This window comes from Solanum verrucosum, unplaced genomic scaffold, assembly GCF_900185275.1.
Source record: "Solanum verrucosum unplaced genomic scaffold, falcon-dt-bn FXZP01000007.1, whole genome shotgun sequence".
NCBI lineage: Eukaryota > Viridiplantae > Streptophyta > Magnoliopsida > Solanales > Solanaceae > Solanum > Solanum verrucosum.
In genome coordinates, this window is record NW_026020177.1 from 2,804,906 (window position 1) to 2,820,133 (window position 15,228).

The 15,228-nt window shown below is 31.0% G+C and overlaps 1 protein-coding gene across 1 annotated transcript; it reads right to left on the reverse strand.

The window, feature by feature from the left end:
* Positions 1-8,461: 8,461 nt before the first annotated feature.
* Positions 8,462-9,757, reverse strand: LOC125829090 (DELLA protein RGL2-like). The gene has a single exon (XM_049508364.1). It carries the CDS (start codon positions 9,755-9,757, stop codon positions 8,462-8,464), a length of 1,296 nt encoding a protein of 431 aa, XP_049364321.1.
* Positions 9,758-15,228: the final 5,471 nt, after the last annotated feature.

Genomic DNA, 15,228 nt, shown 5'->3' on the forward strand with positions numbered 1-15,228 from the left:
CTTAATTAGTCTAATGAAGTTAAGAGCCGCCAGGTGTATGTTCACATGCCCATAAGCCAACTTGATCATTTTCAAAATTAAAAAAAGGATCAAGGGTAGAAGTCCAAATGCAGCCCCAAATTCATAAAACTTATATATATTTAGTTAGGTCTTCTTTTATTTTTATATGATAATTTTATTTTAATGGCGGCTTTTCTTTAGAGGCAGCTATCAAGATTGACTATAAATTTTATAATTATAGTGATATTTTTGGATGTGTTTGAACCTACTAAAACAGCTACTTGTCGTAGATCAGAATTATAGATGAAGTTTTTTCAAAAAGAAATGGTCTGACTTTCAAAAGAGTAATCTATAATTTAGTCCATTTATTTTATTGTTAAGCCCCCCAAAAAATTCAAGTTTAAAGTCTCAGTTCATTTTTATTGGATAAACTAAAAATACTTAACATAAATTTTATAATTATAGTGATATTTTTGGATGTGTTTGAATCTACTAAAACAGCTACTTGTCGTAGATCAGAATTATAGATGAAGTTTTTTCAAAAAGAAATGGTCTGACTTTCAAAAGAGTAATCTATAATTTAGTCCATTTATTGTATTGTTAAGCCCCCCAAAAAATTCAAGTTTAAAGTCTCAGTTCATTTTTATTGGATAAACTAGTCTTTGAAAATGTACGTGGCATATTTTTCTAAAAATATTTAACATAAATTTTACACCAAAAAAATAATTTGATGTAAGAATAAATAAATGAATTAATCTTTGTAGAAATATCAAGGAAAATGACCCTAACCTTCATTTGTACACATAGCCTCTGTAGACACACAATTTTTATTGGATTTAATTAAGAAATTGACACAGACATACAACTATTATATACAATTGACAACATATAGCACAATATTAATTAGCAATTAATAGTCTAAAAAAAATTAGCACGTATTAGTCTAAAAAAAATAAAACCAACTTTTTATAATTTTTTTCTTTTAATCATGTGCAACCAACCCACATTAATTAAGGAGATGTGGGATTATTTTTTATTTCCTTGTTTTTAACTCCTATAATTAAGGAAGTTAGCTTTTCAATTTCTTTAAATTCTCAAACTCAATTGTATTTAAATTTCTTAACAAGAGTATTTTGAATATAAAAATGCTAAAGGCATTTTAAAAAATCACATTCTTTATACAACATAAATTATATAACTTGTTAATATTAATTTGTTAATTTGAAAATTTGACTTGTTTTAATAATCCGCAACACCCTGTCAATGACAGCAAGAAAAAATGGACAAAAAATTTCTCATCTTTTCAGGTTGGAAAGCAAAACCCAAAGGAAGAAGAATATCTTGCATTTACAAAATATATTTACAATCTACAAGAGGAAAGTGGAGAAACTTTCGGAGTCTTAGGAACAACCAGTTTGTTTCCTAGAATTTTGATATTTCCAAACGGTTCACCAGGCTTTACAGCTCAATTATTTGAATTTGGATACTTGAACCGAGTCTATACTAAATCGGACTTACAAGAAATCTCCAAATTACCAGAACAACTGAGAAATTCAGTAAGAAACTATGCACAAGGAGATGAAGTCTATTGCAGATTCTGCAGCATCTCAATGGAAAGCAAAGACTTGCAATTACACTTTCCAACAATTAACTATATCACAATGGAAAAATTAAAAGATTTTTTCTCAGTTGTTCTGGAAATTTGGAGATTTCTTGTAAGTCCGGTTTAGTATAGACTCAGTCCAAGTATCCAAATTCAAATAATTGAGTTGTAAAGCCATATATATATATATATATATATGAAAATGGTGACATGGCATTTTCTAAGGGCTGGAATCTTATTTATCTTTTTTGTGTTTTTTTTTTTTACTTTTTTTCTAATTTTAAAAGACCTAATTTCATTTAAAATATTTACAAATCATTAAAATAGTCAATCTCTCTCTCTCTCTCTCTCTCTATATATATATATATATATAAAAGGAGAAACATAGAGAAGGTGATGTGGCACCTCTCTATTGCCTCCATTCATATTTGTCTTCTCTTCTTTTTTTTACCATTTTTTCCTTCATTATTTAATTATTTTATTTTTAAAATCTCAAAAAGTCTTCACATTCAATTACTCAAGTTTTCACCTACCACTATAATATATATTTAATATCTTTAATAAAATAAAAAATAACTACCAATAACTACACCTCTTCAACTTATAATCTTAATAATATTCATAACTTTTTTTTTAATCTTCATAACCCCCAAAATTAAATTTATTAGTTTATGACACCTTATGGTATTCCTCCTCTTTTTTGTTATATAAATTCATATTTTGTAGCTAGAAAAATTTCATTCAAAGTTATTCTTTCACTTCTTCATCACCATATCATACATTAGGGTGAGGAAGAAATGATAATCATCACATCATATGGTTGCTTTCAACAAAGTTGTAAAGAATCCATGGGTAAAAATGCTTCCTTTAATTTTTTAAATTATATTTTTTACTTTAATAATTTATGTGATGTTATTTTTTTTTAGTCAATTTAACTAATCTTTGAAACTAAATTGAATAAACTCAATCCAAATAAAATATGGAGTAACTAACAATTTCATTATATACTATTTGTGCTTGTAGGATGAAGAAGAAAGTTGAGGAAGATACAAAAGTAGAGAAAATTGTGAATTTTGGAAGAAGATAATGTAGAGTCTTACAATAAAATCACTATTATAGTAATTTGATCTTTTTAGTTTTTCTTTCCTATTCTCTATATTTCATTTATGTACTTTATTGAAGAACTTAAAATATAAAGATTTTTTTTCTTTTTCTTTTATATGACTATAGTTGTACATACATAATTCATTAGGTTAAATTATGGTTAGTTCTTCTGAATTTTTATTATGATAATTTTTTGCAACATTCTAAAACGAATATTATATACTCGATGCTACTGTTTATTTGTATGTCGAAGTGCATTCCTAAATACGACACTAAGATTAGAACCATTTTCAAAAGCGGAAATTTGATAACTTACAAAAAGAAAGAAAAGGTTATCCAAGCAATGAATTAAAAAAATTGACAAACTTGAGTATTTGTATAATTCTAAAGAAAAACTAAAGAACCTATAAACATTATATGCAATACTTTGGTTTTCAAAAAAAAACAAAAATCCTATATTTTTTTGATAAATTTCACTATATTTTAAAATATTATTATTATTTAAAAAGTGTCAATTATTACTCTCTCTGTTTATTTCTATTATACATTGTAAAAACTTAAATGTCTCAAAATTTATTATTCTGCTTATTCCTATTCTTTATTGTAAATTTAAAGGCCTAAATATTTAACTTCAACCTTTCATTCTCCAAGAAGAATGAAAAATTTATATGTATGTATATTATATATATAAAGCTAAAATATTTTTTTTAAAATGATTTGACAGCTCTCTTTGGCCAATGATCCTTTTTTTTATATTATTATTGTTATAATTTTCACTATATTTCTACTTATAATTACTATTAAAAAATGTGTCAATTACTATTCCCTTCATTAATTTCTATTACTTATTATAAGAATTTAAATACCTCAAATTTTACTACTCTACTTATTCCTATTATTTATTGTAAATTTAAAAGCAAAAATATTAATCACTCAAATATTTCATTTTCTCCTTAACGAATGAAAATTTATTAAAATAGAGTAGTCTAATGAAATATCATTTCAAATAGCTTGAAAAAAAATTAAACCATCCATTTAACTCTCCTAATTATGAGATTTCTCTTTTTATCTAATTTTCAATAATCTAAAAAATATTTACATAATTAGTCAATTAAAGAATAAGATAATTGCTCACTAAATAAATTTTAAAAATAGAAAGGCGTAACTCTCCAAAAAAAAAATTCTAACATCCATTTATATTTATTATGTTTCATGATGAACCCGTGATTAAAGTTGACAGTAAAAAAATATTGCACTAGCCAAAAAATATAATTTTTCCTTATTTTCTTAGTTATTTTATTAGTTTATAAGAATAAAAGTCACAATTATTATCATTTATTGTCCAAAATTTTCATATTCTTTATTGAAAATCAAAACACATCCACACATTGATGGAGGTATTCACTTTTAACTTCTTCGACTTTATGTAGTGTTTGGATTACATAATTTATTTAGTTTCTATATAAAATTGATATTTGAGCTCTCTTGTGTATTTATTATTTCTAATTTTTAATGTAAATTTTTCACGAAATATTAATTTTTATGCCTTTCATATGAAATTTTTGTGCAGATATATAACAAAAAGTTTAGGCTATTACTTTTATCAATTAAACAAATTGATATTCTCATATTTTAAAGTAATAATTGTGAAAAATTTAAATTATAAGCAAGAAAAATTACATCAACTCTAAATTTATATATTTAAACAAATATATAAACGTAAATAGTATTATAAAAGGAAATTATTAGTGAAATAGCATAAATAATTTAAAATACCCCAAATGAGATAGCAACGTATATAAAATTGACGCATAAAGAAATATGTCTTTATATGATTTCAAGGAAAAATTATAATTCTCTTCTTATTTTTCTTGAAACTAATTTAATTCTGTTGTTTTTTTTCATTTATTGTTAATTTCTGTTTGATTTTTTCATATACATATTTTAGTATTGCAATTTCTTAATTTTTTTATGTCAATTAATATAGAAAAATATGATCGCGCGAAGCGCTGTTTGGTTAACTAGTTAATAATAAAACTCAATTTGCTGAAACTCCTCCATTATGTGCCTATAAAGACAGATTAATTTGAAGAAACGAAATAATAAAGCTTATTAACTTTAGAAATTAGTAACGGTAATCATAAGTTAAAGTTTATGGGGACATTAATTTTTTAAATATTATTTTGTCTCTTCAACTTCATATCAGTTACCAATAAATACCTATAAATTATCATATTGAAAACTTTTGTTTCTTCATCTTGTCTCTTCTTCGTATCTAAGTTTTACAAATCAAAAATCTTGATAATCATTTATGTTGTCGATTTGATAATGGGTTGATTTTGAGTTTTTGCGTTCATCATCAGAGTATCTTCAAAACTTAAAACGGTATGTATATGTACAATCATCATCATATCATATATATATATATATTAAAAGTGGAAAGCTCCAAAGTGAAAAATTGAATTACCATTTTACTCTTACACTAAATACAAATTTAAAATTTAATATTAATATCTTAATAAATAATCATGTATCACTATTTATTCATTCATAATCATTAATCCTTTTCGTTATTTGACACCATAGTGTCAAATCACATAATCTTTCTCCAATCTTTCTTCTTTTGTCGGGCAAAACATTTTCTTCTGCAATTTTTATTAATTTTTTTCCAATTTTTTTTTTTTTACTTTCAATGTATGAACCTCTAAATATTTTTGGAGGTTCTTTTGAAACTTGATTAATGATTTGAAATTTTGCAGATGGAATAGATCGTTTGCATTGATATTTTCCTTCCGTCAAAGACGATGTCGCTCGAGGTTTTTCTTCTTTACTCAAATGTATATCTGCTCTGTTTTTAATTTTTTAGCAAGAAACTAAAATAGTAGTACAAGAAATACACGATCTAGCACTCACAATTAGTTTTAAGGGATATTTGAATTTATGTTCCCTATTTTGTCGTTACAAATAACAATAGAATATACATCTTTTTTATGATTTTGAAGGAAAATATCAATGTTAGGATGCAAATCGTTAAAAAATAAATGTAATTGAAAAGGATACAAATATATGTTAGGAAGGGGCACAAAACACAAAAACTTCTTCCTACTTTTAAGTTATTGTTGATCAATTGGTATAATATCGGCTTCACTGTATTTGTAGTCGAATCATATTTCCATGTTTGTCATGATTTAAATACTACAATCATTTTCTTTTTAAAAAAAAAATTGATAACAGTTTCTTGTGTCATTATAATGAATCATACATAGAGTAGTTCAAGAATCACTAAAAATTCTTTGAAAAATAAAAGAACTCAGTATGTACTTTGGTTTTAGAGTATGATTGTAAGGAAATATTTACAAAACATTCTACTCTCTTCATTTGTCCTATTATTTTAATAATTCGGAATACACGTGCGTTGCACGTGTCCAGAACTAGTTATACTAAAAGTGGGAAGAATCTAAGTCAAAAGTTGAATTACGAAAATACCCTTTAACTATTAATATAACTTCTTGAAATTATTTAAAATATTATTTTTTTTCATTTAATATTTACTTTGGGATTCAATGAATTTTGATTGTTGGTATTATGGTAATTAACAATCTTATTTCCAGCTAGACTTACAATTCAATACTCATTATTAAATTGTAAGTTATTATTAGCAAGAAAAAAACAACAATCTTTACATCTTCCACGTAGTAATAGTGATGATTTTTCATAATCATAGTTACTATGAAGTTTTTAATAATTAGTCAAAATGATTTTCCATTAAACATCTAATATATTTAAATTCTTTTACATATTTTATCCTTAGATTATAGTTTTATTTCTACATTACATTTAAATGTTATAAATTGTTTAATAAATTAATATTAAATATTAATAGTAAATCATCATATTAGTATACATAAATTACCATCAACTCTTCTTTATGTAAATGTATTTAACTCCCACTAATTATATTCATTATGTTTTTTAACTCTCATCTCTCATTGATAATCTCAACTGGATTAATATCATATTTATGACAACTCTTTGTGTTCCTCAATGCTATCCTATAAATAGTGACATTTGACACAATAATGTACACACTTAAACCAATTGGAAAGAAAAACATGAGAAAATCTCTATGCTCTCTTCTCTTGTCTCTTTTTATTTGTTTAGTTTAACATTTATGTTTTTTGTTTGTTGTTATTGTACAACTTTCTATTTGTTGTGTTGTTATTATTATTGAGAATTTACCATGGTTTGTTGCTTTGTATACATTAGCCTAGCATGTGGTATTTTAGTATCCTCATTTAAATACTGAATTTCTGCAATAGTTAGTTATTTTTACTTTATGCACTTTTAGTCAATTTTATAGTTGAAGGTATATTCTTTTTATTAGGAAGATATATGTAGTTCCTATCGAAACAATAATGATTTTTTTTTCGTAAATACCAAAGATTTGAAGGGGATAAAATATGTCATTTGCAATATAAAATTTATATGAAGTATTTTGGGATAAACGTGCAACGCACGTTCTCAAATCTAGTATGTATATAATTGTCAATGATTTATATATATAATTAGAAAAAAAAATTGATCGATTGTTTGTGAAACATCCCGATGAAATTAGGGTTTTCATATTTAAAATTTTAATTTTTACTTTATTTTCAAGTAGTTAAAAATAAAAAAATTACCTTATATGTGTTGATACGACAAACTTATATTCATGCATACCACTCTTATATTGATTTATTATCTCTACTTGGTGGACAAGGCTCATGGCTTAAGAATGGAGACGGTGTTATGGCCTCCAAGCTCGATAGGTCATTAGTATTAGAGATCTTTAATTTTTGATAATAAATATAGTGTACATAAATAAAATATTTGATAACCGTGTGTAGCGCGACCGAGTTACCTAATTTACTTAATATGAACGAAAATGAGTAATAATTAATACTAAATAGGTGCAGTTAGATGAATAGTTGAGTTAATACATTGAGATAATGTTCTTAACAAGATAAAGAAAAATATTGAACTTGTACATCATCAAACTCATCCTTCTTTTTTTGTACAAAATGATCAAGTTGATGTATGGACGTCCATGTGAATAAAGGCCTCTTTAACTTCATTAGCCTAAGAATAACAAATAATTAACGTTATATTCAAATTTACTAGCTACTACTATATGGCAACCTCACATAAACATATATACTACTCCCCAATACAAGGTTTCTCTCTCACTCTGCAACAGAAATTGTTCAATGTTTGTAGTATGGACCTAGGCCCAAAACGGGTAACATCACTGTGTTGCGGTCTCATGAACTGAACGTCGTTGTCTTCCCGTGTGCGAAGCGAATGGGCGAAAGGCGCATGAATTGACTCTATTTCTTTCTATGAGTTAGCAGATGAGAAAGAAAGACTAGTGCTTAGAAATCCAGCTGACATTGAACTTAAACTAGCTACTGCCATTGAAAGAGGAGAGCTCTGTGACTTCCGGGGGGGTTAGCTCTTTTCCGGTGCACTAGTATACTAGACGTTGTAACTGTTAAACTTTTAGCTAAGAATGGTCACACACTTCAACATAATATTAGATCAGGCAGAGGTCACGTGTTCGGCCCATGGAAAAGAATCAAGTCCGAATATGAGTGAGTGGGTTGAGAATATAATTAACTAATAAAAAGTGTGGTCACACACTTCAACAGTAACCAAGAAACATGAGCAAAACAGGAGGCCGAACAACCTCATAAAAACAAAATAAAAGCTATCTTATTAGTGGAACTTCCATGCAGAAAGTGACTTAATTGGGGTTCCCTTCCACTTAATAATTAGGGATTTCCCATCCATTTCCAGACTGCAAAAACCATGGCATGTAGACTTTTCTGCCAGTAACTTTGCTTGGTACAAGGATGAGTGACTCAGTTCTGTTTCCTCTATACCAAATGTTTCAAATAAGGCCCTCCAAGATCGAAGCTTCTCATGGCGATGAGCCATCTCTTCTCCCTCGGATGTGATTACATTTTCAATAATCCTTCCTATATATACTCCTTGAGCTACTGCTCTGTACTGATGGTTCCACCCTATGCAAGTTTCAAGACTATCAAAGATAGCACTGTAGTAAAACAATGCTTCATTGAAACGATCGATGAAAAATGGTGTATTAGTATTTGCCTCTATTTCAGTTACCACCATTACACATGGATCCAAACTTTTGCAAACTTGTATAAGAGATTCCAAGTGATTAGGCCATGCTAACAAGGTCCAAAGACGCGAGTCAGAATAGATTGCCACAACTTCACCAGCCTTTGACTCAAATAAATCCTTCCTGATATGTCTCAAGTCAGATACAACTGTTTTGAAGGAAAAAGGTATATGTAAGGTGTCTGCAAAAGATGTCAATCTCTTCCCTACCTCTTGCATTCGAGTCAAAGAGGTTCCAACCGCTGTTATCTTGAGAAGTTCTGGTGGACATTCACCACTACAAACCAGAGCTTGCATAAGGATTGTCCATTGTGATCCGGTTTTTATCCCAAAATCAATTAAATGAATCCTCTTGAATGATTTAACACTGTCCAAGATGGCTTGAATTCCAGTAAATTGAGTTACTTTGCGGAAGGGAAGCATTTGTTCAGTCTCAATAACATCGGTTCGTGGATCCATAAGAACGTCTTCCATAATATTTGGATTCACTGCATCAATGTTTGATGCTATAGTTGGTATTCCTGTCCCTTTATCGATCCTCTTCCGAAGAGATTCAGCAAAATAATACACAACTCTTTGAACTGGATTACCTGCTGAAAGAGAAAAGTTGATGCACAAGTTCAACAACTTTCTTGCACAATCTAATTGTCGATTGGCTAGCATTTCAGCGGAAACTAGAAGCAGTAGAACGAGCTCCACTTCCTCTGTAACTTGAGGAGAAAGGCCCAAATCCGCAATCAAGGGACTAAAAATAATGGAATAAGCATCATGATTCTGTGAGGTATAAAGTTTTAATTGCTCTTTGGCAATTTTCATGATGGTTGTTGTCGATAGAACCGGAGAGTGGTCAGAAATGTGACTTGGCATATCTAAATTCATCTCATTCACTCTTGAACCTCAGAAATCCTGGAGGGTGTTTTCCTTATATGGAACTTCAAAACTTTCTGCATCTTTCACTGCTTCAGCATGAATCTCATCCTTGTCAATAGTGTTAACCTCCACGACATTATATTAATTACTTGAGACAGAGAATTCATCCCTATCATGTCATATTATTTTAGTTAAATCATTAGTTAAAGGCTGTTACCAGAAGAAAGGACAACAGTCCAAACAGATGTGGTCAAAGAATAGGACCATGACAATATTGAAAATAAACCTTAGGACGGCGATACCTTGGAGGTTTTCTTTTTAAAAACAGATAATGAAAATGCCCACAATTGTCCTCTTGGCTGTTGCCATCTTGAAATAAAAGGATGTCAGATTCATATAAGACAATGTGTAATCCAAGAACAAGGCTTTCATTCTACAGGACAAAATTAACTCTTAGAATAGATTTCTTACAACAGTTTCTTCTGTTCTCTGATTGAAATTCTAACAAGAAGACTTGAATTAAATTTTAGATTATAAACGGAGTGTAGTTACTTAGGAAAATCTATCTATGGCTCTATCTAATCTTGAAAAGACACCGATTGTGCTCATTTTGACAAAGAAAGGCTAAACAAATGTTGGATCTACAATTTACATGGTAACCTAAACAAACTGTCTTGATCTCCTAGAATACACTCTGAAGGGACAAAAGAAAGAGAGTTGACACAGATAGAGGATGCATACGATAGGAAAACAAAAAGAAGATATTTGAAGCTTTTCAATATACTTGAGATTTGAATGGAAGCCTTGATAAACAGCGGCAGTAACTATAACGGTCTTAAGGTAGAGAAATTCCTTGTCGCATAAGTATTGACCTGGACGTGAGGACGAGGGGCTCTACAAAACATCCTTGAGACTTCTGGTCTTATGTCCTCCACACAGGCCGTGAAGTAAATCATCCCACCTACTGTCCAGCCTATTGGGAGAGAATCAATAGATTCCATTTTGGGAGCAATTCCTCCTTCCCGAAAGCTTGTAGGTTGTGTGGATGAAACAATATTATTGTGTTCTTTTTCCATTCTCAGGGCCATATTAAGGCATGAAAGTAAGGTTGTTCAGGAAGGTTGAATTTTCATGTGTATATTTTTCTCATGTGTTTCATACATAAAAAGAAGCGTATTGCAGGTCCATTCATCTGCTACACAAGAATGAATGGGCAATTGGCAAATGTACAAGCATCATAAGAGATACATGACCTATTTAAGATATTATTGGAGGTCCATACAGCTATAGATCAAGAATGATTGAAAAGCTACAATCGTGATAGACGATGCAGTACCTACTAAATAAAAAGGAGATTAAGAAGTAGGATTACAAGCTATTTTATCTTCATCTCATGACTGTTTTGCTGCATCAGTACACCCCTCTCCATATCAGGGCATCTTCTATCATGGTCAAACTTCCAGACTGAAACAAAGGTATTCGGGGTTCCTTTCCATTTAATGATAATTCCATTTCCATCCATATCAAGAGTGCAAGAACTGCAGCAAGCAAATCCCAATATATTAAATTTTGCGTCGTATAAGCATGAACTGCTCAATTCTGTTTTACTAATATGTCATTTTGCAAATAAGGTCCTCCATTCTCTCAGCCTTGCAAAGTGAAAAAAACCTCTCTTCTCGTTCAGATGCGATCACATTATGACTGACTTTTTTCTAGAATAACTGTTTCAGTTAGAATGCTGTACTGATTATTTCTCCCTATGCAAGTTTTTAAGATATCAAAGATTGCTGCAGAAGGAACTGAATGGAAAAATTATGGAATAAATTTTAATAGATGGAGTTGAACTTGTCACGCCCCGAGACTACACCCTAGACGTGGCCGGCACTCGAAGACCATTGCTGGTCCCCAAGCGAACCCTCATCCTGGCTGACTCCAAGCGGAATACTAACTTAAGCATACAAGAGCTTAAAACTGAAAAAAAAGTTTATAAACTCAACTTTACAAATCTTTAACTCAAAAGAAAACTCTGATAATAGAATATATATACAACTCGCCATAAAAGGAAACTTTAGTCTTCAAAACATTTAACAAAATAAATGAAGAGACTTTTGAAACTCTATTGTCTATCTATGAAGCCTCTAACTGATAAAGATGGAAGCCGGGACAAGACCCACGACCTCCTAACAACTGATACAACTGAAAGGTAAATGAAATCCTCCGGAAGCAAAGAGGCTTGTCATAGCTAACTGGAACTCCCGGATGTATCAACGAATCTCCTGTTGATGATCTTGAATACCTGTGTCTGCATCATAAAAAGATGCAGGCCAAATGGCTCAGTACGTGGAATGTACGAGTATGTAAGCTGGAAATCTAAACAACATAGGCTAGAAGAAACACTGGAATAAACTGAATAACTTACCTCTTTTTCAAACTTTCTCAACTCAAGGAATACTCAAAACTACTCAAACTTACTCAACTCAAAAGATAGATACTGGACTCAAAGACAGATACTGGACTCAAAGATATATACTCAACTCAAGATATATACTTAACTCAAAGATACTTAACTCAAGGATACTCGACTCTTGAATAACTGAACTCAACCTGACTGACTTCTTTCAATATAAGGTAATTTAAAACAAGTGCGATATAAAGAAAGACTGTTTAAAACATGCTATAAACTCTGTGTGTATACAAGGATACAATAAGCCTGAGATGTATATAGAAATACAAATGAACTGATGTATATAAAATACAATAATTTCTGTGTATAAAAATACAATAACTGTTGTGGGAGTTTCTCTAACCGACAACCATCACATAAGAGCTATAGTGATGATACAGCGATCGACCTCACGCTGCCAGAGCATCTTATACCCGGCCAAAGGTATAAGACCTGAACTGCCTAATGGATCCACTAGTCTAATCTGAAAAGGATTTATCTAAAAAGTATGATCATTTTCTACCCATGGTGGCTAACATGGTTCTATGGGGGCTGTGGGTTCTTTGAACGCTCCCCCAATTCGGTGCTCAATACTACTCCCAAAAATGTACTGGCTCTTATATTTTTAAAACATATGTTTTCCTGCTGATATGAGATAATTACTCAAAAACTAGCCCGAAGGCTCTTTTGGAAATCTCAGTTTTCAACCTTGTTTAAATGTAAAAACATTTCTTTAAAACTTCTTTGGGAATACATAGTTCCCTAATAACTTTGAGAAAATGAACTCAACTCTTTACTATTTACTTTACTTGAACTCTTGGCTTGATGTGAAATTCTTAACTTAACATGAAACTCTTAACTTTTGACTTGACTTGAAACTCAATACTTTTCACTCGACTTGAAACTCTATACTTAACTTGGAACTCTATACTAACTTGGAACTTAAGCCTTAGAATGAAGTTAAAACGTTCAATGAAGACTCGTGAAAAGTTTGAAGACTTGCTTTGACTTACTTAACTTCTCTAAGCTTAACTTCTAACTTCACTTGACTTGGAAACTAACTTCACTTGACTTGGAAACTAACTTCACTTGAATTGGAATCTAACTTCACTTGAATTGGAAACTAACTTCACTTGAATTGGAATCTAACTTCACTCGAATTGGAAACTAACTTCACTTGAATTGGAAACTAATTTCACTTGAATTGGAATCTAACTTCACTTGAATTAGAAACTAACTTCACTTGAATTGGAATCTAACTTCACTTGAATTGGAAACTAACTTCACTTGAATTGGAAACTAACTTCACTTGAATTTGAAATTTGGATTGATCACATGTTACGGATGAGTTCTTGACTTTTAGAAGTACCTTGGAGTGTTGGAAACAACTAGGAAACATAGGTATAATACCTAGGAACATGTATGAAAAAAATGGTAAATGAAAGGGAAGGATTGGTGTCCTTGGCACTAGGAGAGGTGCGACAGCCCAGCCCCTTTTTCCCCAAAAATCCTTCTTTTTCCCCTTGTTTCTTTCCAATTCTAAACCCTCTCAACCTCAAGGTTTCAGCAGCAATACTTAGAATCATAAAGACCCTTATTATACAATAGATTCAACTCAAAAATCACAGCCAGAAATCTGTACTAAATCAGCAAGAACTTCAACACAACACCACTACAACTTCAACAACCAATAAATCTTCTCTTGGAATTGAAAACGAGTTGGTGTGTGGGGGTATGAACCAACCAACACTAAGGATCATCAATCTCTCAACATACAATAGATCACAACTCAAATACACAGCCCAATCCTGTCCCACAACCAACAATAACTTCAACAACACAACTAACAACATCAACAACAACTAACAACTTCAACAACTTCAACAACAAATCCAATCTCTTCTCAAATCATAAAAACGAGCTTGGTATGTGGGGGGGAAGGATAAACCCACACTAAAGACTCACATACCTGATTAGGGATCACCCCCGATGAAAATCCACGACGATCCTTAGCTTCTTCTTCTCTTTCTCCTCTTCTTTTCCTCTTCTTTCTCTCTTATCTTCCAAGCCCTAACTCTCACTCTTACTCTCACTCTTTAAAATGGGACAAAAATGATCCAAACATCAGTCTAACACCTCAATATAACCCAAAGAAATTATTAGGGAAAAGACCAAAATACCCTTAAAATTTTCGGACTAAACAAACTGCACTGTGCGACTGTGCGACTGTGCCGACAGCCCAACTTCCAAAGGGCATAACTCACTCATACGAACTCAGAATCAAGCAAACTCGGCGGCGTTGGAAAGATCATTCCAAGGGCTTTCCAGAAATAACTGGAAATTCGCCTAAATCATTCTGAGCTAGGAGTTACGACTGCTCAAAGTTGACCAAAAACTCACTTTTTTTTCCATAGCCAAATTTTCCAGATTCTTTCCAAAATGACTATTTCCAATTCAACTCTTCTTGGAACTCAATGTGCTACATCTAGGGATCTTAACTTAACACTCAAGAAATTTTATTCCTCGGTAAAATCTCACTCCACATAAAGGACGGCTCGAGTCTTAGTTCGAAAATTCTCTAGGGTGTTACAATATCTCCCCCTTGGAATCATTCGTCCTCGAATGACGGCTAGTCTTGGTATGGAAAGGTCTACTCTTACTAAGGTCTGCGTCTAATGGTTTGCTCTTACCATATTCAAGTTTAACCCAAATCCTTAGGTTCGGATCCTATACCTCTCTATAGGGAATCTTATCCCAAGACTATAACTCTTTAACACCACATTAAAGCTTAGTATTCTAACAACTCCATGGACTCTTACTAACCACTCCTTTAGATCCAACTAAGGGCTCTCATTTGAATATTTCTCATAGTAAAACCTCATCCTTTTCTTCCTCATTGTTAAAAAACCTTAAATGGAACTATCCCACCATCACAACACGATAAGAACATCAACTTCCTCTTTTTAACACCACTTCATTTCTAAAATGACCTCTGAAAAGATATCTCGCAAACTCTTTGAATTCA

Coding starts and splice junctions, on each gene's coding strand:
- LOC125829090 (XM_049508364.1), bottom strand. CDS start 9,757: ATGCCAAGTCACATTTCTGACCACTCTCCGGTTCTATCGACAACAACC.